This window comes from Tursiops truncatus, chromosome 12, assembly GCF_011762595.2.
Source record: "Tursiops truncatus isolate mTurTru1 chromosome 12, mTurTru1.mat.Y, whole genome shotgun sequence".
Taxonomy (NCBI): domain Eukaryota; kingdom Metazoa; phylum Chordata; class Mammalia; order Artiodactyla; family Delphinidae; genus Tursiops; species Tursiops truncatus.
Window position 1 is genome coordinate 10,826,342 of NC_047045.1, and position 26,594 is coordinate 10,852,935.

Genomic DNA, 26,594 nt, shown 5'->3' on the forward strand with positions numbered 1-26,594 from the left:
CAGTTTGTGTATAAGATTACTAAAGGGGAAGATGGGGAAGAGATCTGGTCATCTGTTAATTACTTATTCTTCATTTCTACTTTTTTGACCTACAGAAAGAACCAACAGGTTAGGCAAGGTATATTATGTGATCAAAAGATTTGAAAAGTGTGCTTGGGCTGGAGATGAGTAGAGCACGGGGGCGCCTGGTTTAAGGTTAGTTACAATATAGCTTTGCTAATGTGGCAGGAAAAGGGGTTTCCTCGTGAGGGTGGTTTCCTGCAAAGAGCTGCTTATAGCGAGTCTAAAATTCTACTTTTGAAAAGGGCAAAGAAGAATAGCCTTATGGAGCAATGAGAAGGATTTTACCTCTTAGGGAGGTCAGGTAAAGACACAGAGGAGGAAAATGAGGTGAAACTGAGATTCAGACCATAATGCGGTTTCACTGTTTATAGGGGCTCATGTAAAGATGCAGGATTCCAAATCTTAATCCAGCATCAGGGAATCAGACAGGCAATAGACTTTGCTAGGTAGAGGACATCTATATCTTTTTCTTTCTTTCTTTTTTTGAAGGACCTGGAGAAGGGAAGTGTTTTAATGTCAGGGTTGGGGGCATTATATAAAAAGGATTTCGATGTTGCTACTAGTTTTCTGAGAAGAATCTGCTATGAAATACAAACTACATTTTAAATGAATTCTTTCAGTGGCACTTTATAAAAAGAATAGCTGGTGTTTCAGGTACTCTATTCTCATCAGTAGGGTCCAAGCCCTTACTCACCTCAGAAAAGGTTTCTCTGTGGCCTAGTAATTTAACAAATTCTGCCCCTGGCTGGTGGAAAGACCAGGTCAACCAAAGCACTTCTGATGAGGCACTAAAGTCATCATATCTAAGCAGGTGGGCTGTTTTTCTCATCTCTAAAACCCCTCTAGTTTTAATGCCCATATTGGTTTTCAATAGCATCTCTTCTGGCTGAGTGCCTCACCAGCAGATGGTTTCAGCTGCCTGGGATCACCGAGCCCACTGCAGTCAGCACTTGTACCGTGTGGCTTTTCAATCGCGTTTGGCAGGCATCAGTTTGCTACTTTAAAAAGCGAGATTTTGGGCTTCCCTGGTGGCGCAGTGGTTGAGAGTCCGCCTGCCGATGCAGCGGACGCCGGTTCGTGCCCCGGTCCGGGAAGATCCCACGTGCCGCGGAGCGGCTGGGCCCGTGAACCATGGCCGCTGAGCCTGCGCATCCGGAGCCTGTGCTCCGCAGCGGGAGAGGCCACAACAGTGAGAGGCCCGCGTAACCCCACCCCCCCCCAAAAAAGCAAGATTTTCTACGTGCCCTTCTTGCTTTTGCCATTTAAAGGACAACAGGAACCAACTGAACGATGCTAAGAGACTTTCATGTTGGAGACACACTCCTTTCCATAATGACATTGGGCTGTTTCAGATCCAAACAAAAGGCTCTTGCCATCTATTGATTTTAGAAAAATAATTATTTTAAAGGAGGCAAAATGTTGTTGGTGCCCAGATGCTTTGATAGTCACGACGTGTACAACAGGGTTAAAGCACGAGCAGCGTGATAAAGCTTTCCAAGGCCTGTCATTCTCCCGAGGAGGCTAAAGCAAACACAAAACGTGCTCCAAGTATGCGGGAGAAGAAAGGGAAGGACCTTGCCTACTGGTCTTCTTTTTTCTAAAACCCGATGAAGAAGAGGTTGTCGATGACTTGGCCGCTGTCTCCTGCTAAGTGGTCAAGTGATGCCTCTTTTTCGGTTCCTAGCTTTGAGTTGGAGAGCTTAGTGCCATCAGCTTTTGGGAAAATGAAAAATGCAATGTCGTTTGGTAGCAGCCGCCAGAAAACAGATTTGCCCACCGAAGGGGCAACGTTTGCCTTCCTTAAGCCCAGGGCCCAAGTCTGCTGCACTGCAGGCATCACATGCTGACTGACAAATGGACCCGTTGTTCTATTCCTCATGTGGTTGAAAGTTATAAGAATTTCAGACCTGTAGGAAAGGATTACCTTTTTACAGTTTTCTGTAGTCATTTTTTATTTCAAGGAAACGGTAAATATTTGGAATAACACTTGGTGGTTTTAATATTTATATGAAGATAGTTTGCCAACAGCTTTAGGTTTTTCCTAAAGGGTTCTCTTCTATCCGCTCTTCTCTGATTTAGGTTTCTGGGCCCAGGTAGAAGTGGCATGGCCCTTATGGAAATTAACCTCCTCAGTGGGTTTACCGTGTCCTCAGATGCCATTTCCCTGAGCGAGACCGTGAAAAAAGTAGAACACGACCATGGAAAACTCAACCTCTACTTAGACTCTGTAAGTAGTAAAACCTAAGTTTCACACTGGTAACCATTGACAAAGCCACTATTTATTGTGTTCAAAATTACCTTTCCTTTAAACGTTTTCTTTATGTCATTATTTTGGCTTTTTGTGTCCCTGAACAACTTTCACATGGCAACTATCTGCTGTCCTCACTAAAAAGACATTATTATAAAATTAGTTTCAGGAGAATTACTATTAATGGTGAGCCTGATGAAAGTCTTGATAACAAAGTTATTATTTCATACCAGATGTTCAACAAAGAGCAATTGCTATGATATAATTTCCAAAATGCAGTCCAGATGCCAACTGGGGAACTCCTTTGCTTCAGGGAATTGCTAAACATATTTGTGTAAATGCTGCTGATGAAAAAAAAAGGCTGACGGTGAAAGCTTTAATTACATGTTTTAAAATGCTTTCATAAAAAAAAGGCTTTTAATAGATCCCAAAGGGGTTAATATTCCTGCATTGAAAAGTTAGGTGCTTAAATCATAGAATATTCTCAGAGGTTTGGTCCTTACACAAAATTATTATGTAATTTTCATGTACTCTTCCCATTACTGTGTGAAAGCTATCGATCCAAGAATAAGGTGCATAAAATATGTGAGAGGAAGGTTAGTGTGGAATTTAAGACTCTACTTGTTATGTCTCAAAACTGCTGGCACGTAAGTTTATTCTTCTGACATCTATATGAAATTCATATGTGGAATCAAAATTGAATTCTAAGTGTTCTTAGGATTTCATGTTACATGGGGGGAATATGTATGTTTCTTATTCCAGTTTTGCCAAGTGTGAATCAATCATACTGTTTCAGCAGTGAACCAACTTTGAAAAATCTAGTTCCTTAATGTTCTTTTTGTTTTAAGCCTTCAAAAACCACTTTGGTTAAAAAGTTGTTAAAACTAATTCAAAGTTTCTGGATTCTTTTGCTGTTCAGTGATTTTCATATATTAAATACTGTTTGATAGCCATGGGCCTAATTTGGGGTTTGAAAAATACATTTAAGGTTTTTTAAAATAACGTAATTAGGTTTGGAGTGTCCATTACATTTTGACTGGCTAATTTGTCTTTTCACTTACTGCTAATTGGTATGTAATGGAATGTTTAAAGGAATTTATCAATTTCAGATTCCTTAACCAGTATTATTTGCCAAATTGGCATTAAGTGTCCTTCCTGGAGGCAAGGAGGCTGGCCTTTTGTACCCCTGGAGGCGAGGAGGCTGGCCTTGTGTGCCCATATCAGTCAGTTATTGGTTGTGGGCCACACCTCCCACTCTGAGGTTACTTCACTTACTGGATGAGGTGACTCCCGTGAGCTGAGGGTGATTCTCCAGAGAAGGGGGCTGGTGTGAGTCAGTAACAGCAACCAGGATGGGGTGCAAAGCTGAGACGGGGGATTTTGGTGAAGCACCAGGGCCAGGGACATGCACTTCTGGGCTCCTGCTTACTTAACCACTCTAATTCTCAGTATCCATTTCAGTAAAATGGAAGTAAGAACAATACCGATCATGCAGGGACTGTTTTACAAGATAAATGATGTAATTTCTATACAGTGCTTACCCCAGTACCGGGTGTGTAGAAATGCTCCCTAAGTGTTCATTTCTATAGCTGTTTGATAAAAGGATGAGAGAGAGAAATGTCTTTTACTTTCTCTTGAACACATAATTTGCCACACCTTTAAAAGTCTTTTGTATTTCTCAAGGTAAATGAAACCCAGTTCTGTGTTGATATTCCTTCTGTGAGAAACTTTAGAGTGTCAAATACACAAGATGCTTCAGTGTCCATAATGGATTACTATGAACCAAGTAAGTGTGTCCTGAGGTTCGTGAGACTTTGGGAGTTACGCCAGGCATTCATTCATTCATTCACTCCTTCATTCAGAGCGGTTGTCTGCTGGATTGGCTTTGTGGGGGGCGGGTGTTGTTTGGGGTAGTGAAAGAGGTGGCAGGGCAGAAGGTGAGCTTTACGTTTAAACGAAGACAATTGATAATTTACAAAAGAATAATCACATGATAGCATTTAGCATATATTAAAAAGTGATGGTTTTGCTCATAATGTTTTAGGTTTTTAACTCCCAGCTACAAACTTTACAAAGAAAAAGTGGCACAGAGAGTCCATTTATGTTCAATTTCCAAGGTTCTGCTCCTATTCCAAGCACCCACTCTATCGGGTTCCGATTTTAAAACAGGGCTTCTTCAGGAGAGAACATGCACAGCGTCTGCAGTGGATGAGCCTGTCGGGTTTAGCTGTTTCTTCACTGAGGGAGTCTTGTTTTGCTAAAATTTATTTATTGTAACAGATTTTTTTATCATTTCAAGAAAACTATAGTCTGTTTGGAAAATAACTTGAGCTTCTTTGACTTTACTGGTAATTTTTTACTTTATAAAATGTTAGAAATTTAGGATGTGAAAGTAGAGATCTAGTCTGGAGATCATCTAAGTTGATCAGGACGAATCTCTGTTCAATCACAGAGTGACTTTTGGTCGGTGTGTGATCTTCAGGCTAATGTTTCTGCTTGTCATCACATCCATCCTGAATAAGCACTCCTGGGGCTCAGAATCATTAGAACACATGAGAATCATGAACATTTTCATGTCGTAGGTAGTTGTAGATAATTACACCTTAAAGTATGCGGAACGTGTCCTCGTGGTTGGGAGTGTTTGGTGGAGTATTCATGCAAGACGACGGTAGCACCAGCTCTCTCTCCTTCTAAGTCAACAAGCCAGTTCCTCTTATCTTTTGCCTCCTGTTGGAGTTCACCCCCAGCTCTTGTGGGACATTTTGGGGACACACTGATGCAGCCCTTTTTTTCTGGTGGAAGGATAAGATCCACTGTGGAGACTCAGTGACAGTACCTAGTTATCCAACTTCGTTACATGGTTGTTGAAACATTCTCCAATTGATGTTTCTTAGGTGTATGGAGAACATTTTAAACATTTGAAAAGCAAAAAAGATTCAGTCTCTGAGATTTTTTTGTGGAAGACAACTTATGTATGAGGGGATGCATTTAAAATGAAAACATGGGAAAGGTCAGAATAAACCACCAACCCATTTTGAAGAATCCTAGAGTTAGAAAACGTACTTAAAATCTTAAAAAAGTCAATGAAAAATTGTGAAGAAATTTGAAAATAGAAATTGTATTTTTGACAATTTTTTGTAAAAAAATACAATTGTATTTTTTACAAATGTTTTACAATTTTTAAAAATTGTAAAAATAAAAATCATTTATGCTTTATAGTAAGGTTACTGTAGTGCTGTTGGTGCTTTATATAGTTTTTTAAAAATATTAGCTTGTACTATAAAATTTACCCAAGTTGAATAGCTTTAGAGGCTATGTGCTTAACGTTTTAAAACACTGAAACAAGGCATCACACAGGTAGAGCTCTCTTCATACTTTTGCATTTTTAAATGAAGTCCATGGTAAATATTTCTCTTCAGTAGTTCCAATGAGTAGAACCTTACTTGAATGCATAGAAAATGTCACCCTAAAATAAACTCTCAAGGAGGTTAAAACATCCTCAATTTACAGTCTTTCCTGTTCCAGGAAGAGTTTCAGGTTGCGGTTGAACTGCGGCATGCAGCTGTGGTCTATTTTCTCTCTTTTAATGCTGGCCAGCTGCTGGAGGTACAGAAACTGGACTCAAAGCATTGTTTCTCTCTTGGACTTGGTAGTTTGGGCCCCTCTTGAGTATTTCAGTTGTTTCTTGTAAAGAAAAATAAAATTATGTGAAGAACGGAAAACTCAGAAAAGTGTATCGAAATGCTCTTAAGTTTTGGCAAAGTAAATGCTTCTAAACAAAGGAGGCATGTAAACCAACATCTGCTTCTTTGAACAGGGCGGCAAGCGGTGAGAAGCTACAACTCCAGAGCACAGCTGTCCTCCTGTGACCTCTGTGGGGACGCACATGCCTGCGGCCCCTGTGACAGCGTGGCCTCGGCCTCCCTTTCTCACCCTAACGCCTGCCTCCTTGTCTGCTTCATGCTTCTGTTCTCTTTGCAGTGTTGGCTATGATTTACTTCTTTAAAGACTCCGCGTAACACTTTCATTTCTAGAAGTCACATGTGATTGTCTTGTTTTCATAAGCAAATATCGCCTCTATTTTGAAAATCGATGTTTTTCTTTCTATGAGATGGGATGGGGGTGTACAACTGGTCCTTGTATGTGTAGCTGCATAGAGTTCTTCCCCTGACTTCTGTGTGGAACAAAAAATCAGAATTATTGCAGCTGTATTCTTTTATTTCCCCCTCTTAAAATCTTTTAGGATTCTTTGGGAGGTGTTATTTTCTCCAGAATAAATGTGTTATTTTAGATGATTCTTTTCATTTTCTAGAGGAAATGAGCCTGGGTTCTTAAGCACTGCTATACATCAGTGTCTGCTTTAGTATTAACGACGGATTTCCTGGGAACTGGGAGGAAACAAACCTGTGGGAGGAGCTTGTTCTGTCCCTTCTGTTTCCACCCTAACCCTCCGCCTACACCACCCATCCCAGTGGTCTCAGTACATCCTTCTTCATCAGATATAACTTCTTTCTTTAGGATGGAGGTGGTGATTTTTTTTCTTTTAAAGGGAAATGATGTTGTTCCATTCCAGATGTACTCACACACCCCAGCCCTTACTCTTCCTCTGTTTTCCCTCTGGAGAGAAGCAGAGAGAGACTGGCTTCGCTGTGCTTCCGGCGGCTCAGAGGTTGAGATTGCTGGGAAGTACCCAGAGGGGCCCCAGGTGCCCTCCTCTGCGTCCTCAGCCCCACATGTGGGCTCTGTTCAGGCTGGGGGTCAGAGGGCATTGCAGCACGTGCCTTACGTGACTTGGACCAGAAGATCCTAGACCAGGAGGCACATGTGAGTCATGGGGGATGCTAAGCCAGGGGCACAACAAAATCCTGTATGAGATGTAGCAGACTGGACCTCCCCATGGTCTGGGAAAGAAGCTGGGGTTTGACGGGGATCAGAGAGATGTGAAGTACTGTACGGTGTTGGCCAGGGTCCTGTGGAACCTTCTAGATTCAGGTGTCTGAGTGTCAGACCACCAGCTGTCCAGTGACATCTAACGCTTGCTCTGAATCTTATAGAAGATTCTTGAATTTTGAGCCCCTGTGTCATGGGTTACCCTATATTTGGAAGGATAATATTCATTTATCTGGGTGAAATTTTAAGGAAAGATTCCTTTCTTCCCCCTTCCCTGTTTTTCCTCTTTTCTCACCTTTGTTTCATCCTGCCTTCCCTTCCCTTCTTCCTTTCTTCTTTTCATTTGAAATACATTGAAATATTTTAGATATATCCAAAAAATTTAAAGATTTTTTTTTACTAAATCTAAAAATTGGTTTAATTTCACTCCTGAACTCGGCATTTCTCTCAAGGGGATGTAGAAACGTAATCGTCATGGGCTTCAAAGAAGCTGCATTGCAGTATGTTCAACTGTTTAAAAATAAATCCAAAAATAAAATATGCAAATAATATATTTTAAAGTAAATTTTGAAAAGAATGTTTTTATTTTAGTAAACTTAAATTACAGTGGAGTGGATGTTCATGGAATGCTTATGGACATCTTGGACACAAAGGTAGGAATGACTAACATCCAGGTTTTTAAAGCTTGAAACCTACATGTAGAAAATAGATCCTCAGAGGGTGGTCTCTGGAGAGAGAGCAGTTGAATATCAAGCACATAATTTTCTTGTATTTACTTTCAAGTGGGGAAAAGTTTTTCGTTGTGTTACACCGTTGAAACAATCCGACCTGAAAAAGGCACTTGGGTTTGGGCTTTCCTGTGTGGGGTTTCGGCTTTTATATGCTTAGGACTTGTTTGGAGATGAAAGTGTCTTAGAACAAAGTTGGAGGAGTGTGTTGGCAAAGGATACCCCCTCGCTGCCCAGAGAGCCTCAGACTAACCGTAAATAGTTTATATTCCGTAGCTTATATTCTGTTCATACCGGACTTCTAGTGTAGTATTTTAGGAAACACCAGAATGGAAAGCCATTGGAAGACAGTTTGTAGCTTTTTTAAACCATGTTTGTAGCTTTTTTAAACATATTTCCTCATTTAAAAACTAGAACTCTAATAGTTTTTGTGAATTATTTCAGATGAAAAATTCACCTTGTAACTCATATTGTAATGCATCTCTTTTTATTATAAATGTATTAAAAGAGAGGAGAAGGAAGGGATTGAGGAAGAAGAGAAGAAGGATGGGGGAGAGGGTCAGCGCAGCTGGAGGTGCATGGGGCATTGCGGACGCGGGCGTCTTCCTCTGTCACGCCTCTCAGAGCGCTGGCTCTGCTGCAGCAGTGCGCTTGGATTAAAAGGGACCAAAAAGCCACAGGCATTAGGGAGAAAGGAGGACACATAGTAGTAATAATTGACAGTATCGACTTTTTTTCTTCACATGCTACGAGTAATAATACTAAAAATCTCTTTTTACCTTTAAGTTTGCTGATGTTGAAACTTTCCCTTTAGAATGCCATCAATTTCACTTTCTGATATGAACTAATTTAAAGTCCCCACTTCTTTTCCACTGAGTGGGAACCTCATTAAGACACCAGCATGTGTGACTTCTAGTTTTGACTGGCCAAGGATTCCAGACACGGAACTTCAGGAATAACTAGTAGCCACGTCATTCAAGGACAGAGCAACGCTATTATATTTGGTTTCACCATCTTATTGCCTTCAGTTATAATTCTAAAAAAGAAGTTAAAGCCCATTAAAATACGCTGGGTCAATGAAATGCTTCCTTTTATTGTGTGGTCCTATTATGCTTTATGTTTTTTAAAATATTCTAACAATAACATCTTTGGTCTAGTATTTTTGGCTGTATTCTAATCTGTGGAGCATTGTGTTAATATAAAATCCAGATATATGCTTATTGCCTAACAGTTTGTTCCTTATATATGCAATGCTGTATTCCACACGTGGGAATTTTCAGAATTGTACATAGCGTAATTCTCCCTGCTCCCATTTTTTTTTGGGTCTGGGTGTCATTAGTTTTTTTCAAAGTTGTATTTAACTGTAATTTCTTTTTATGTTAAATTTAGTTATAAATATTCTGGCAATATAATGCTAGTTATCTTTATTTTGATACAATTCAATTATTTTGATATAATTCAATTTGATATCATTCAGCATTTCTGGCTGTCCTATGACAATTGGAGCTATGATGTTTCTTCGTCATTCTTTAAAGGAGCCATTATTAGCCCTCCAGCATGTAATCTGGAGTTCTTTTTAACAGCCTCACTTTTTCTAATTTGCTTGATTGAAGTTTAATACTGTTTTCTATAAAAATACGTTGTAAATACCTCCTGGACAAGGTTCCTTAACATAAGGACAGTACTTAAGTTGGTGTTCATCCAGTGGCTCCCGTGGGTCCAGGTGCCGTTACATCTTCTTGGCTGCATCATTTACTTGCACTTTTAAAATCTGAGACACAGTACGTGGACTCACTCTTGGATAAGATTCAGGACTTTATGCGCTCTCAGTAGAGGCTTCTGTAAGACAGAAGAATATTCTGATTTTTTTTTCAAGTTCCAGTAAAGCATAGCACCTTTAAGAACTTAAAAATTTCCTATCATCTATTCAAATGATATTCGTGTTAATGTTAAATGTCCTAAGTTGCATTGGGAGTAATTTGAGGTACAGTTTTTTTTATCACTACTTTGAATAAAGAACCGTTATACTACTTTCTTTAGGAAACTAAACAGTAAATATACATTTTTAATTAAGTATATATCGGTTGTGAGTAGGCTTGTTTCGAAACTATTTCTAGCCACTGAGTTGTGTTTTCATGTGCCTCATCAAAAGACAGTGCCACATTGCATCATTCACTAAAATGTTGCCATTTCATTTCAGTGGTTGTAATACAGGAAAACATATTTCCTAGATTATTTCCGAGTTTCGCACTTCACAGGACACTTACACATTGGTATGTGTGTGTCTTTGTAATAGGGATGATACTGATATATATGTTACTACATATTTAAGAATAATTCTGTCCATGTTGTCACGAGGCCACGGTTTACCACTCTTCTGCCAGGGTATTGAATCCGTGGTATAGGATAGTTCCATGTTCCATTTATAGATCATTAAGATTTGTCTTTGATAGATTTAATAGAATGTGGCTCTGTTCTGGTCCTTCAAGCCTTTATGTTTTGGACTTTTACTAAGGTGCAGTTGATACAGTAGAGTTGATTTCTTTTGTACACAGGAAGCTTTATAAGATTTTATTCACAAATCTTCTATTTTGAGAAGCTCTTTTGCATATAAGAAGGATACTGTTGAAATAAAACATCATTTTCCCAGAAACTAAAGCTTTGTATATTGAACCAGGGTGATTCTGAATGTTTAAATTTTAAATGTTAAAGTGTTGTTGTTAATTGTACTTGATGATCTATTCAATAGGAAATCATGGTTTATCAATAAAAATGAAAATTTCCATCTGTTACTACCAGTGTTGTTTTTATTTTAGCTTAAATCACATCTGTAGCACATCTCCTTTACCTAAACCTATTTAATGGTGAGGCATGGGATGTCTGAGGGTAGGTTTGAGGGGGATTATTGTGTTAAAGAGTTCGACATGAGTGAGAGGAGAGAAACTTGACCACCAGCCGCTGCCTCACTTTTGTGGTTTTTAAAGAAGCTTTAAATTTCAGAATAGATTTAGATTTACAGAAATGTTGTGAAAACACTACAGAGTTTCCGTATACGCCACACCTATTATTTCCCCTATTATTATTATTATTATTATCTTTTGGCCACGTGGCATGTGGGATCTTAGTTCCCTGACCAGGGATTGAACCTGCGCCCCCTGCATTGGCAGCGCAGAGTCTTAACCACTGGACCACCAGGGAAGTCCCTCCTTCCTCATTCTTTGTGTTTGGTGTTGGAGTGGGGTTGGTGGAGAGGTAAATGATACACAAATGAAAAATGTAAGGTGAGGGGCCCACTCAACTTCTGGAAATTGTACAGAAATATAGAATGCACAGTTTGTGTACCCAGGAGAATGGAGGCATGGACTCTTGTAACCACAGCCTAACCTTTCAGGTATATTTTCTTGATTTTCTACTAACACTTTTCTTGATTTTCTACTAACACTTTTCCTGCCATGAACTTTCTGAGCTTCTGTGAAATGTTAAGGGTAGTATGGTGGTTCTCAGTTGGGGTTGATTTTGACCCCGGGTGACACTTGGCAGTGATTGGAGGTAGCTCTCGTTGTCACAACTGGAGGTAGTGCTACTGGCATCTAGTGGGTAGAGACCAAGGATTCTGCTAGACATCCTGCGGTGCACACCCACAGCAAAGGCCAAGTATCAACAGGGGCAACATATCAATAGTTCCGAGGTTGTGAAACTCCTTGGCTAAATGATGCTGGGCACCTCTACATCACCTGGTAATGTCAATTAATTTAATATGATTAATTTAATGACATCCTTAAACAAAAAGTCATTGGAATCACTGGGCAGATATTGAGATTAACAAATAAATCTGTTATCTCAACCCTAGGAAACTTAGGTTGGAGACTGGGGAAAGATGTAGTAACTATTTTTTTGAAAATGTCTATACCAGTAGTTTCCAAACTTGAATGATTATCAGACTCCCCTAAAAGACTTGGTTTAACCAAAAAACCTTGGTCTTCTAGGAAATCCTAATTCAGTAGGTGTAGGATTAGGCTCTGAATCGGATCGTTGAACTCCCCCTGATTGATGATCATTTCAGGCTGGGAACCACCGGAAGATGTAGTGGTTTTCATGCCACTGCGGATCTTCTGCCCTTTAGTGTGAATGTGACTTGTGACTTGCTTCAAGCCAACAGAATACGGCAAAGGCGACAGGATGTCTATGAGACGGTAGTGCCCCTTTAGCTGGAGTCTCTCCTGCCTTTTCTGAAGATGTGAGCGGCCATGTTGTGGGCTGTGATGGTGGGAGGCAGACACCAAGGAACTGAGAGCAGCTTTTAGGAGCTGAGGGCAGCCTCCAGCCTCCAGCCAGCAAGAGAATGAAGCCCCTAGAGCTGTAAGGACCTGAGTTCTGCACACAGAAGTGGATCCTTCTCCAGTTGAGCCTTAGTAGAGATTGCAGCCCCAGCTGATGCTTTGATTATAGCCATGTGAGACTAGACAGTGAGTCCTGCTAAGTGCCCAGACTCTTGACCCACAGAAGCTGAGAACAAATGTGTGCTGTCGGAAGCCACTAAGTTTATGGTAATTGGCTGCACAGCAATAGAAAACTAATCCACAAGTTTTAAAGTAAGTTAATTCTATTATATTCAGCCAACTTCTTCCTAACTGGTACACCTGGTGTCGCCATCTTCTCTGCAGTTCAGGGGCTGTGAGCATGGTGGTGTTGGCCCTGGTGCCCCGCACGCCTCCATTGCCCCTGCCACTTCTGTCACTGAACCAAAGAGGAGCTGTGTTCTCTGGAGTCCTCATTGCTCCAAAGCTACACTCATTTCCACACTGAAGTGGGGAGTTTTTCTCCCTGACTCTGTGCTATACTTTGTCCCTTGGACAGAGAGGGTCTGCTTGTGGCGCTGAGCTCACAGAGTGTTCAGTAGAAGCTGTCCTTTCAATGTCTGCTTGTAGCTGCCTGTCTTTCTCACTCTCTGGCTCAAACGTAAACCCAGGCCGCTGGGCTGCACGCCGTGAGGTACAGACACCATACTCTCCTCCCAATCATACACAATCTCTTTCTCTCATCTCCCCAAAATCTTCAAGCAAATGGACTCCTGGTAGCCCTCCCTGAAGTAGTTTGTTAGACACATTCAGATATAGATACACAGTGGTTAAGAGCATGGGCTTTGGTGCCAGGCAGACCTGGGCTCCAGGCTTGGCTTTGCCTCTTGTCAGAGGGGAGACTCTCTTCCCCTCTGGTGTTTGTGGGGTGGAATTTTCCCTAGATGTTCTCAGGTTCTCTCTTTCCCTAAACTCACTCCACCCCAAAGGAGACAGAGATCTTTCTGATCTGTCATGTTAGGAAGAGTGCACCGGCCACAGTGGATGCAGCCCGCCCACCGCTTCTCCATCTGGGGTCCCACACGGACACCCTGCTTGGTTCCCTTGCGCTGACCACGTCTTGCAGGGCCCAGTCCTGCCTGGGATGGGGCAGGAAGTCCAGCCAGAAATGGTCTTCCTTGGGCAAGTCCACTCGATTCTTGCACCAAGCTGTGTCCTCCAACTTGAACTTCATCAGGGATAGAGTGGATATTTTGGTTCCTTCATCGGCTGACTTTTGTCCCCACCAGATGACGATGAAGGAGGCTATGTATTGCATTCCCAGAGACCCCAGCACCTGTACCAAGAGTGTGATCTCGGGCAGGTTTTGCAATATCTGGTATGTATGAGGTGCTTAATAAGTTATGGTTGTGACTCTACGTCTGTATGTGTCAGTGGATAGCTTTGGCTGTATTTACGTGCATAACTTTGGGTAGGAAGGAAGAGGATTCTGCAGCCGAGTTGTTGCCTCTGGGTGGGTCCCTCTGAAGCCCACAGCCTGCTCCGATATCACTTCTGATGCTCACAGTGGACCGGAGGGAGTGCTTGGCTGGGATGGATGGGTTCTCTTCTCCTTTCTGCTCCTGCTTGGTCATCATTTCTTCTAAGGCGATTCAAAATGGGGCCCGAAGAAGGTTCAAGTAACAATGTATTCAAGATTACCAGTGTCGAATCCAGATTATGGAGATTCAGATATGGGGGAATTGTGCCCCTTGATCTAGTTACGTTGTCCCATCAGGCTGTACAGGAAGGAGAGGCACCACCTCCCAGACTTTGCATTGTCCCCACGAGGACACTTCCCGTGCTGGCGGAGCAACTCGTGGCTGGATCCCCGAGGCTCTCTTTAGGGCCTCTCCCTCTTCTTCTGCAGCCTTTCATCTCCGTTCTCCATTCTGACGTTCCCACCATCTCCACTTTGTCTGTCAGTGACTCCCCCTCAGGAATTAGCAAGTACTATATCTCTCCTTTTGCGTTCAGCTTCCTCTTTGTCTCCCACGAGCTGGCAGTCAGAGCTTTCTCTCTTCCGTCTGTTCTGCTCAGAGGTCACGTCTCCAGGGTGGAGGAGTGATGAGAGGACTTTGGAAGATTCTCTGCTCTGATTGGTAGTTGGCTTTTATTCCCTTTTGTTATCTCAATCTTCTCGAAGTTTAGACAACGGCGTGAGTTTAGGATGAGGGAGACATTAACTGGCAGAACACGTGAAAAAGACCTGATGGCTCACTGTTGTGGCCTCTCCTGCTGCGGAGCACAGGCTCTGGACGCGCAGGCTCAGCGGCCATGGCTCACGGGCCCAGCCGCTCCGCGGCATGTGGGATCTTCCCGGACAGGGGAACGAACCCGTGTTCCCTGCATCGGCAGGTGGACTCTCAACCACTGCGTCACCAGGGAAGCCCTCCCTCTGTATATTTTTAAAATGCAGACTTGAGGTATTTTGGAGACATTATCAGGAAGACTTCAGAATAGATTAAATGTGGGAAGTGAGGAAAAGATGAGTCAAAAACTAGGATGGAGGAGGTAAGTTAGGAGTTTGGGATTAACGGATGCACACGACTATATACAAAATAGATAAACAGCAAGGAGCTACTGTATAGCACACGGAAATTTATCCAATATCTTGTAATAACCTACAACAGAAAAGAATCTGAAAAAAAAATATATTACATATATATATATCTGAATCACTTTTCAGGTGTACATATCTGTACACCTGAAACATTGTAAATCAACTGTACTTCAATAAAAAAATAAAAATTAAAACAATCTGGGTGATGAAGCAGAGGCATTTATTGAAACAAAGAAGAAAGACTGGAGAAAGAGAAAGTGTGTGTGTGTGTGTGTGTGTGTGTGTGTGTGTTTGTCAAGTATTCCACTTGGGTCATTTTATCTCATTGAATTCTCAGTGAAGAGAAACAACATATAGTTATGACCCTCAACTAATCTGCCAATGCAAAGAATAACAAAACATTACCTAATTTTTCCTATACAATGCTCTGCTCTTGCTTTTGCTTTTGTTTGTAATCTAGAGAAACTTAGAAAACTCCAAAGGAATTGCTGGAGAGGAAGAAATTTCCCTCTACCATTCTAGGTTCTTCTGTCTGGTCTAAGAATTATATTGACATGAAACAGATTAATAGGAGAAAGTGAAACAAAAGCTTAATGGCATGTGTACATGGGAGAGACCCAGGAAAACTCACTCACTCACCAAAATTGCTGAAGCCCTCACCTTAAATACCAACCTCAGCTAGAGACAAAAGAGGATGTTGAGGGCTTCCCTGGTGGCGCAGTGGTTGAGAGTCCGCCTTCCGATGCAGGGGAAGTGGGTTCGTGCCCCGGTCCGGGAAGATCCCACATGCCGCGGAGCGGCTGGGCCCGTGAGCCATGGCCGCTGAGCCTGCGCATCCGGAGCCTGTGCTCCGCAACGGGAGAGGCCACAACAGTGAGAGGCCCGTGTACCGCAAAAAAAAAAAAAAAAAAAAAAAGAGGATGTTGAGGGTGGGGACAGCTATGGGAGGTGACCAGGAAAAGCACAGTAAACAAGGGTAAAGTTGTTATGCAGATTTAAGTCAGTTGCTTTCTCCATTGATAAACGTTTCTAGAGATTTGGTCATCCACCTCTTTCTGGTATAGAGGATGATACCCTTACAAATAAATGTAAACGTTTCTTACAAAAGGGTAACTTATACTCCATTATCAGGGTCTTCTCCATGTTTATTGTTTCTTAGAAAATAACCAGCTTAAAATAATTAATATGCCAAAGAGACATATTTTGGGGTGTCATATTCTGCTCTCCTACAGAATTCATATAGCAAACTCCTTGGTGTGGACCATAGGATTTGATGAAAAAAACCTTTTAATTTTGAAATAATGATAGACTCTCAAGAAGTTGTAAAATAGTACACAGAGGTCCTATATGCCCCTCCCCTTGCTTCCCCTGCAGTAACATCTTAAGTGACTGTAGTGCACTTTGGAAGCCAGAATGCTGATGGGCACGACACAGTTAACTAGGGTACTAGACTTTGTTTTCATGATCGTTTCACATGCATTCATTTTGTTATATGTCTTTGTGTATAATTCTAGGACATTTTATCGCACGTATATGGTCTGAATTTGTCCCCACAGGATTCCTGTGATGAAACCTAACCCCCAAGGTATTTGGAGGTGGGACCTGTGGGAGGTGATTAGACTGGAGGACAGAGCCCTTATGAATGGGATTAGTGCCCTTATCTCAGAAGTCCGAGAGAGCTCCCTTACCCTCAACCCCCCTGTGAAGTTACAGAGAAAAACCTGCCATCTGTGAACCAGGAAGCAGGCTCTTACCAGCCACCAAATCTACGGGTGCCTTGATCTCGGACTTCCCAGCCTCCAGAACTATGAAAAATAAATGTTTGCTGCTTATAAGCCACCCAATCAGTGGTATTTCGTTAGAGCAGCCCAAAGGGACTAAGACATGTAGAACTGAATAACCATTATTATAATCAAAATACAAGTCCCTTTCATCACCACGAAGGAACTCTCCCCACTGCTTTACTGTGACAGCCTTTTTCTCCTCCCTTAATTCCTGGCAACTATCTCTATAATTGGCATCTTGAGAGTGTAATACAAATGGAATCATACCGTGTGTGGCCTTTTGAGGTTTCTTTTTTCCATTCAGCATAATGCCCTTAAGACCATCCAAGTTGTCATGTGTATCAATGTTCATTCCCTCTTACTGCTGAACAGTGTTCCAAGATTTGGTCTTGAGAGCCTGCTGGAGTCTTAGGTTGGAGGGTACATCGCCTTGCCAACCTGATATAATCAGATGAAATAACTGAAGTCAGTATGATGGGGAATAATAAGTGTGATACAGGAAGAAGAACAACAAGGAAGGAAATTTTTAGCCATTCTCAGGAGAAAACAATGGGTTGGGAACAATGCCTACATGACAACACTTCCCAAGGTGAGTTTACAGAATGCCAGCAGGTCTAATGTGAGAAAAGTGTTCAATGGCAAAGTTTAGAAAATCACAAAAGCTGTCACTACTGTGGAATGGATCTTTAACATGGTAATGCATATTTTGAATGCTAGAAGAAGGACATGATATTCTTTACTTTCTAAACTTTTAGACCAGCACATTAATGTCCTTTTCATAGAATATTTCTCTCTGGTGGTTTTCCAGGGAAAGTATTTTGGGTAGAGCTGTTGTAGGTTAAAACACAGTATTTAAATTCTGAAATAACCATGCAGTTTATCACACAGTCACATGTGTTTGTCAAGTTGATGGTAAGGTTTATAATAGGCATAAAATACAATAGAGTGACTCTAATGGTGGAAATATAACCACCAAATATTCCTAAAGGCAAAAAACAAAACAAAAACAAAAAATCCCCCAAAACTCATAGCACCAGAGAGTGGAACAGTGGTTTCCAGGGGCTGGGGGTTGGGAAAATGGGAGATGTTAGTCAAAGGGTACAACCTTTCAGTTGTAAGATAAATAATTTCTGGGAATCTAATATACAGCATGGTGACTATAGTTAATATTGTACTGTATACTTGATGTTTGCTAAGACAGTAAATCTTGTGTTCCCACCACCCCCCAAAAAAGAAGGTAACTATAATAAGTTGGCTATGGTAATTACTTCACAATGTATACATATATCAAATCATCAGAATGCACACCTTAAATCAGGGGTCCCCAACCCCTGGGGCTGAGGACCGGTACTGGTCCGTGACCTGTTAGGAACCGGGCCACACAGCGGGAGATGAACAGCAGGTGAGGGAGTGAAGCTTCATCCGCCGCTCCCCCTGGACCATCCCATCCACGGAAAAATTGTCTTCCACGAAACCTGTCCTTGGTGCCCAAAAGTTTGGGGACCGCTGCCTCAGATACATGCAGTTTGTATTTATCAGTGCCTCCATAAAGCTGGAAAACATTTACATAAAATATGCTGCCACTAGGGGGCAGAAGAGGATCGGAGCAAAGGGAAACCTCCCCCAAATTGCTGCCCAATTAAAAAATTCTTTTTATGTACTGAAAATGAAATGAGATCTGAAAGCTTTTTCTCCTTTCAGTGCAAACAGATAATAAAGGTATTAAAATATTCTTCTTACTTCTATTACCATAGAAGGATGCTTATTTTGGTATGTACATAATTTATGCAGAAAAAATTTTTTGTTTTTAGAGTAAAAAGCATATCCAGACTGGGAGCTCCTTTTTGATTTTATAAAAGTAAATCCTGATTTTCAAAAGCTGAGAGCTCATTAGCCTTTTGACAGTTCAGAAAGAGATACTGTTAAGTAAAGATACTGATAAGTAAAGCTTGACCTAGAATCTGTGGAATTTTAATCTCCTAATGGAATGAAAGGGTCTCCATTAATCCTCTAACGTATATTTATTACGATCTTTTCCTGCCTAGTTTTGCTTTGTGCTTGAAGTCTATTTTTTCCTTTCAATGTTTCTTCTTTTATAATCACTGTTGGAGAAGAACAAATATAACTGAAAAGACAGCAAAATGGACTTGCTAGTGGAGGTTTGGTTGCCTGGTGGGCTTCTCAAAACCTGTCTTTGCTTAGAGCACCAGACCCCACCATGCTCTTCTTTGTTCTGGACTAGCTTATCTGTATAAAAATGTCTTATGAGAATCCTTGTCTGGGAGGATTGTCTAATAGGGAAGTGCATTACTGGATCTGGTATGGTAATGGAGGGACCTTCCCTCTACGGGGACCACCCCCTCTCTTCTTCCTTTCCCTAAAGGGCATGCTTGTCTCTGAGACAATTTTCCTGGTGAGGAAAGTCCTAGAGGAGGGTTGCGTCTCCTCAAAGGTGGCAGTCATCCCCTGGGCCGTAATCTGGGCAAGTTGTGGGTCCTCAGACAGCAAGACAGAAATCAGGAGGTGCAAGAGGGAGGTCCTGCCTTTCTTTGGGAAGTGTTCTCCTGGCCTGGACTTGGGGGTGTTTGGACATGCTTGAGGGGAAGGCTGGGAGGCAGGGAGGGGGCTGAAGATGCGTGAATTATACCACATAAACTGGAGTATCTAGTTGCCCATTTATTCTCCTCCTGTTCTCTCTTAGATATTAGTGGTTTATAAACATTTTGGCCTTATTTCAGTTGAAGGGAATTTAAGGAAGAGTTAAACCTTCAGGTGAGAGCCATGCCTCCCTGTGAGGCCGTGTGGAAGTGGTAACCTTCATAGATGAGACACTGAAAACAGGAATTTGAATGCCAGGGTCATAGGACTAGCCCTCCCTCCGCACCAGAGTCCTTGTTCGTTGCCACTGAGAAGGCTGATGGAGTTCTCTCACTCAGAATAGGACATGAGGAAAGAGGGGACGGTGGGGTTTTCTTCCCACACAAAATGCTGCAGAGAGCTACCCTCAGAGCTTCGCCCTTGACAAAGTTCTCTCAATTATGAGGCCGAGAAGGTCGTGTAGGTGATTTATCTTTATTTATTATCAACTCAGAATTGACTGCCTCACCCAACTGGTTTCAGGTTAGGAAACCAAAAATTGGTTCTGAGAGATTAAATGATGCCCCCAAAGTCACAGCGTTGAAGTCGGTGTGAGGGCTAAAACTACAGTTTCCTGAGTCCAAGTTGTTTTGACACCGACCCAAGTAGGGAGGATCCCATTTTCTTGGCCAAGTGTTCCTCTTCAATGAGACAGAAGTTGCAAGATACTGGGAAACAGGGACCAGTCACTAAAGGTTTCTACTAGCTCTTTATTTTCTACCCAAGACAGTGCTAAACAGTATAAGACAGTAACTGCATAGTCTGCAGCCCTGTGTGGAAAGAGGAACATTTTCAAGGACTCTGGGACCCTGAGCTGTGTGGGTCATTGGGTGAAGGACCAGACATAGAAAGATTCTCCTGCTAGCACCACAGCCAAGCCCGAGGGTGTGACAAGGTGAGTGCTTCAGAGTGTGTGTGAGTGTATGTGTGTGTGTGTGTGTGTGTGTGTGTGTGTGTGTGTGTGTGAGAGAGAGAGAGAGAGAGAGAGAGAGAGAGAGAGAGAGAGAGAGACGTCAAATCGTTACCCTTTCTCTTTGTATGGTACACTGAAGGACAAAGTCCTTTTTATTGTTAGTCAGACGTGAACAAAGGATGTCATCTCAGTTCCAAACAAAGAGGCATTGAACAGAAATATCTAGACATTCCATTTTCTCCTCCCCAGTGCACTTTATCTCCTGGGAAAGAGACGCCAAGATGTTGATGACGATTACTTAGTAATCACAGATTATTGACGTCACGTGTTCCTATGAAAAGACAAACCATTGTGTGGCACTGTCCATGCTCCTGGCCTTGCTCCAGCAGGGAGCTGCCTGGGGCAGCCCGTGTCCCCGAGCAGCAGTTAACATCGATCACTCGCCTACCGTGTTTTACGGCAGGTAATCCTTCCATATGCCTTGTAAGATAGGTGCAATCTACGGATGAAGACCCTGACAAAATGAGGTTAAGTATACATCACACGATAGTAGGTGGGGAGCCTAGCTCACATTCTAGCAAGCTGGTTCCAGAGCGTGGGCTCCTAACTTCTGCACCACCCTGCCCCCTGCTAGCATTCACCTGACTTCCACAGAGCCCTACGGACCCAGATTAGATCCTGCAGATTTTATTCACAATCCCTTAGGTTCTGGTGTGATCACATACATGGAAGTTACTCTTGTTTGGGAGAGCAATCAACAGTAAAAACTGGAGTTTAATGAAAAGATCACTCTGGTACGTACTCAAGAATAATGTGAACTGGAGTGTCATTTCCGAAATTTGACTAATTAATACTATTTTCAAGTAATACAGCTAATGTTTATTGAAATATTATTTAGTACTTAACTAAAGGTAAAGCAAGTGCTTTACACGTATTACCTCTTAATCCACACAGCAATCAAACGTACTACTATTGTCCTGGGTTTAAAGATGAATTTAGGGTTACTGTGTAATTTCCCAATGTTATACAGCTTCTTCAAAGCCAACACTACGACTCCAGTGCCCACATTCTTCGCCACTGAGTTATATCAGTGCCCTAGTTGGCTGGTTTGCAGTTCAGGATGGACATCTTTCCAACTAGTTAGCTTTCCTGAAAATTTGGGAGCAGGATAAATTTGGTCTCTGTGTTCCTGAATTTTGTTTTGTTAATTCTGTTCTGCTCTGAACCATCTGTGTGCCATTCCTTCTTTCTTTAGTATTTAGCTCTCGTCATCTGGCTTTGATTTGCTCAAACTCTTTCCTCTGTGCGATTTGTATTGTTTTAGTTTCTTTTTCTATGGAAACCATTTTTTCTGTAGTTAACTTAATAATACATGTTTTACTACTTTGAAGTCTTATTCTTTCACTTTAATAATGGAATTTATATAGCACTATGATAGATATTTTCAGTAAAAATTATTTATACATATATAATTTTAAATTTATAACATTTTGGCCCTACAAGTATCCTTATGAATTCTTTGTCAAACTCGCTTGCTGATGTCACTTTTTCCACATGGCACGATTTGAGGGGTGTAGAAAACTGTCTACCTTAAATACTTGTTAATGGAATAGAGAAATGAAGTATTATATCCAGAAAGTCCTCTGAAAAGTCATCCCAGAAGGACCGTGTATTAACTTACTGTGTTGTTATAGCCAAACAAGTTGCTTCTAGTTGCAGAGAGTGAGGCAGGACCCTTGGTAAAGGAGGTCTGAGACAGGCAAATTCATCCCCAACATAAAGCATTATACTTAAGGCGTGTATGATGGGTCAGAGAGCGTGGCAAGTATGAGAATCTTGAAGTAAGTGGGTGTCAGTAGAACCAAGGGGTGGGGAGAGAAAAAGAGGAAGTTGGAGAAGCAGAAAAAGCTACATATGTGTGTGGACTTGTGGTGCACATCCCCGTGGTCGACTGCCCAGCTCACAGTACTTCCTTTTCTTTGGTAACCCTTGCCCTGGCCCCCTTCTCCCTGCCAACACCCAGCCCCCATTCAAGTGATAGTGGGAACAGCCCAGTTCACACAACATGTCTTTGCTTTCACAGCTGATTGGGTAAACATGGGCCAATAGGTCCCTTCTCAAATCTCTGAGGCCAAGAGATTCTAGACAGTTGGCTGTTCTCCCAAACAGAGGAGATATAAACCAGGACTTCACTAAAGAGGAAGAATGAGGGAGATGCTAGAGAATGGATTTCTTGGTTCTCTCCAGTGTTCTAGTCACAGTTTTGTCTAATCCATTTCTTATGGACAACACTGTCCATAATGTACTCTACTCTGCCTTGCTTTTTGAAAGTTTCCTAAAAATGTGACTAATTCCTGGTTTACCCCTACCTTCCCTGTTTCTCTTGGACACAGGTTTCACACTGTCTCAGGTTGTCCTACTGGCCCCGGAGACCTGTGCTCTGACAGCCTTGTTTGAGATCTTTAGCTGGGTGTCTTCCCATACCTCTGACTTTCAATGTATTTGGCAGCCCATTCTCATGCGCTGTTTTGGAATTACAAAAGTCTCTGAATTTTATTAAAAGTGGAGCTTAACTCTCTGTTCTTCATTCTCCTAGTTGGTTTTGGGTGATATGCTGAAGGAGAAGAGACTAGCCTTACAATTTCCAGCAATGAATCTGGGAGGCAAAGACTTTAGCTTTTTGAAATAACAATCATAGAAGGTTGACTTTCATGAGCAAGAAATGTGAGGAGAATGAATAATATCAGAATACCAAACAAATTCTTATGGTGAATTCTAGCTAAGTAAAGACACCTGTGAGATCTGCATGAATGACAACACATGGCGCGCAGAACTGATGTGAGTTAGCTGCCATTGCCTTTCACAGTCAACCTTAGGGTGCTCTGAAGACCTCTGCTGTAGTCTTATGTGTATTTCTGATTTTGGTTTTGAATCTAGTATTGTCATTTGGTGTTTCCATCTCTAAAATTCTTGCCTCAAATGCTTTCCATGTTCTTCCCTGTGACTTTTATTTGGACTTGCCAATCCGCTGACTCTACTATGCTTTTTTCCTTCTACCTACCACCAATCAGCTAGTGTCTACTTAGCAGACTAGGTGGGTTTCTGGGTTTTTAAGGTAATAGGAATGTGACAGGGCAACAGTTAGTCTTCATTTCCATTAAGGCTTCTGTAAGCTGGAATTATAAAGAGGATATTGGAAATCTATGAATGTACCTTACGTTCAGGATATGAGCAGAAGTTGGAATCAGGTGTGAATAAGGGAGGTTATGTTTTCCATAGAAGATTGGAAATGTTTAGATAACGATAGTGTTTGGCCCACCAAGGAGTGACATCCTAAGGGAGGTGGTGTGACAGAGAGGCTTAGATGAGGGTTTGTTTCCTTTATAGTTGGTACCTGCAGGAATATTATCTAAAACGAAGTGCTCAATGAAATGCATTAATGGGTAGTATCAAAGTGATGTGGTGGGTGGGCACAGTGGCTGGGCAGAGATGCCCTGAAGCAGTGGATTCTTCCAGGTGTTACCATAAAATAATCCACAAAACATGCGTGGGACTTCCCCTTTCCTTTTCCGACTCTGCCCTTCTCTTATGCTTCTCCTTGTCATTCATTTTCTCCTTCAAGTTTGCCCTAAGTGTTCATTTTGCCTTGTATAGGATTGTGAGATGTTGTAGATGACTGAAGAGGTTAGTGAGCTCACACCTGCAGAGATGGCCCTTCTTATGCCATGTAGACTCCCTAATATTACAACTGAATATAGAACGATTCAACCAGGGTCATAAGATGAGCCTTTGAAATACTGGAAATAGAATACTTGCCTATTAAAGCATGGTTACAATCCTATAGTAATTATGGTAAATCATACTGCTTCTAGATGTTGCTTCTGGAGACAAATAATGTGCCTCCTAGTTCCATGTATTAAGGAGAAAAAAGGTGCATAGGCTGTTGTTATCAAGGCAAACATAATCGAGTGCATATTTTCCAAATTCTATATTTGATTATTTAAATTTTTTATGAAGAGCAATTTCCATAATATGGAAATTGTACATTAGAGTACTGACATTGTACATTAGAGTACTGACCATTATGCACTTTCCAAATGAGGAAAGTCAGTTATATCAGAATAATTAAGGAAGAAATCATATACATGTTTTTTAAATGAAATAATATGGTGTCACATTCTTTTAAACTTATCTAAATTCTCTCACATGTTGTATCTCTTGAATTGATCTCATTCTTCTCCAGCTGTGTCTCTTTTTTTTTAATAACATGATTCTGTTTTTTTTTTTTTTTAATAAATTTATTTATTTATTTTTTGCTGCATTGGGTCTTCGTTGCTGTGCTCGGGCTTTCTCTAGTTGCGGTGAGTGGGGGTTGCTCTTCGTTGTGGTTCACAGGCTTATCATTACCGTGGCTTTTCTAGTTGCGGAGCACGGGCTCTAGGCACGTGGGCTTCAGTGGTTGTGGCTCGTGGGCTCAGTAGTTGTGGCGCAAGGGCTTAGTTCTCCGTGGCATGTGGGATCTTCCCGGACCAGGGCTTGAACCTGTGTCCCTTGCATTGGCAGGCGGATTCTTAACTACTGCGCCACCAGGAAAGTCCCTTATGTCTCTTTTTATTGTACTGAATGTATGCTTTTCAAGTTCTAGGAAAGAGTCTTTGTCAGATTTATATTTGTCTTCTTTAGTTCCCAGAGCTTGTGAATGATATCAGAGAGGGAAATATTGTGAATTATTCTCAATAATTGGAACTTTGGAAATGAAATTAGTACTCCAGTGCAAGTAAAATAAAATGTTTTGCTCGGAGTGCATTAATTCTAATTTTATTACCCATCTACTTTATGAAGTTTCTTTACGTTTTATGTTGAAAAAGTAAGGAATAGAGTTTGCTATATACATTTCAATTATGAGAAACTCTACAGTAGAATAAGCCTAAATTAAAGAATGTCTTCCACTTTAGAGCAAATATTTCCATTTCTATTATCTAGGAAAGGGAATCTTTCAGTCCCATTTCCCAAATGAGATATCCCTTTCTAAATAGCACATGCTACAATTTCCATGTGCAAAATATACATTTAAAAAGCACAAGCTATCTTATAAATAAATTTACAGTAGGTTTATAAGTATCTAATAAATATTGTAAACCAAACTTAAAATTTTCACATACTAGGTGTATCAGATCATGTTTGGTATTTAAAAAAAATCTTTAAATAATGAGATATACACAAAGTAATACAATGGTTACAAAACTTATGAATACCAGTACTTAATCCACCTCTCCAAATTAATACTATGTGATTAATTTCTTCACCATCTCTGTAATTATTTTTATCCTTTGCTGGAATTGCAGGGCTACCTACACAACCCAGAGGAGAAGAAGTACCATTTCAGGCCGCAAAGTTACTGGTTTGGGGATTTGGGATTGAATATAGCACCTGAGCGTCCCTTCTAGGATGATTTGATCATGCAGGTGCTTTTCAGGATAAGCCTAGAGAGATAGATTGGTGTGAAATTGTGTTGAGTCTCAAATACAAGACTAGGCTTTTAAACTTATTTTGGTAGAAATTATTGTTGAATTTTGATTGGGGGAAGTATGGAATGAGGGCTAGGCTTTAGGAAGATTGTAAAGCTTCAAATTGTTTTCATTTACTTCAATGTACAAATTCTACTTTGAATAATTGTAGAAATCTGACTTTTGTTCTGAAAAATTTCCCCCAGATTTATTGAGGTATGGTTGATAAACAAAAACTGTGACAAATATATATACATTTAAAGTGATAAATGTATATATTTAAAGGTGTACAATGATACATATTTAAGGTGATGTTTTGATATGCATACACATTATGAAATGATTACACAGTCAAGCTAATTAACATACCATCACCTCTAGCTAGTGGGAAGCAGCCGCATAGCAGGGAGATCAGCTCGGTGCTTTGTGACCACCTAGAGGGGTGCGATAGGGAGGGTGGGAGGGAGATGCAAGAGGGAGGGGATATGGGGATATAAGTATATGTATAGCTGATTCACTTTGTTATACAGCAGAAACTAACACAACATTGTAAAGTAATTATACTCCAATAAAGATGTTAAAAAAAAGAACCGTAAACAAAACAAAACAAAACATACCATCGCCTCACATAGTTACTACTTTTTTTTTCTTTTGTGGTGAGAACACTTGAGATATACTCTCTTGGCAAATTTCAAGTCTGCAGTACATTGTGTCTTGAAATTTTAAAAAAATCAGGATTTTTCTAGGTAAAACCAAGAAAATCGTCGAGAATCAGCAAACAAACACTTGTCTTTCTTTTCTTTTCTTGTAGTCAGTCTATATCATTAGCTCTCAGATAGAGTGATTTTTTTTGTCTTCCTTCCCAGAGGACACTTGGCAATGCCTGGAGATGTGTTTGGTTGTCATAACTAGGAAGGGTGGAGG

General features: G+C 41.1%; 1 protein-coding gene, 1 long non-coding RNA gene and 1 other non-coding gene across 6 annotated transcripts in view; 2 read left to right on the plus strand and 1 right to left on the minus strand.

The window, feature by feature from the left end:
- Positions 1 to 10,721, plus strand: part of CD109 (CD109 molecule) — a 151,919-nt gene extending 141,198 nt beyond the window's left edge. For all 4 annotated transcript variants that reach the window (XM_073789350.1, XM_073789352.1, XM_073789351.1 and 1 more), the window contains 3 exons: positions 2,143 to 2,290; positions 3,995 to 4,097; positions 6,129 to 10,721. In XM_073789350.1, coding sequence (XP_073645451.1) covers positions 2,143 to 2,290; positions 3,995 to 4,097; positions 6,129 to 6,304 — 427 coding nt within the window. In that variant the 3' untranslated portion in view covers positions 6,305 to 10,721. The remainder of the gene's footprint in view (positions 1 to 2,142; positions 2,291 to 3,994; positions 4,098 to 6,128) is intronic.
- Positions 10,722 to 11,054: 333 nt separating this feature from the next.
- On the minus strand, positions 11,055 to 11,127 carry TRNAG-GCC (transfer RNA glycine (anticodon GCC)). The gene has a single exon. It is a non-coding gene; the product is annotated as a tRNA-Gly (tRNA).
- An 8,706-nt stretch (positions 11,128 to 19,833) lies between these two features.
- Positions 19,834 to 26,594, plus strand: part of LOC141276070 (uncharacterized) — a 56,836-nt gene continuing 50,075 nt past the window's right edge. Inside the window, exon 1 of the long non-coding RNA XR_012325008.1 lies at positions 19,834 to 20,145. This is a non-coding gene — a long non-coding RNA (uncharacterized lncRNA). The remainder of the gene's footprint in view (positions 20,146 to 26,594) is intronic.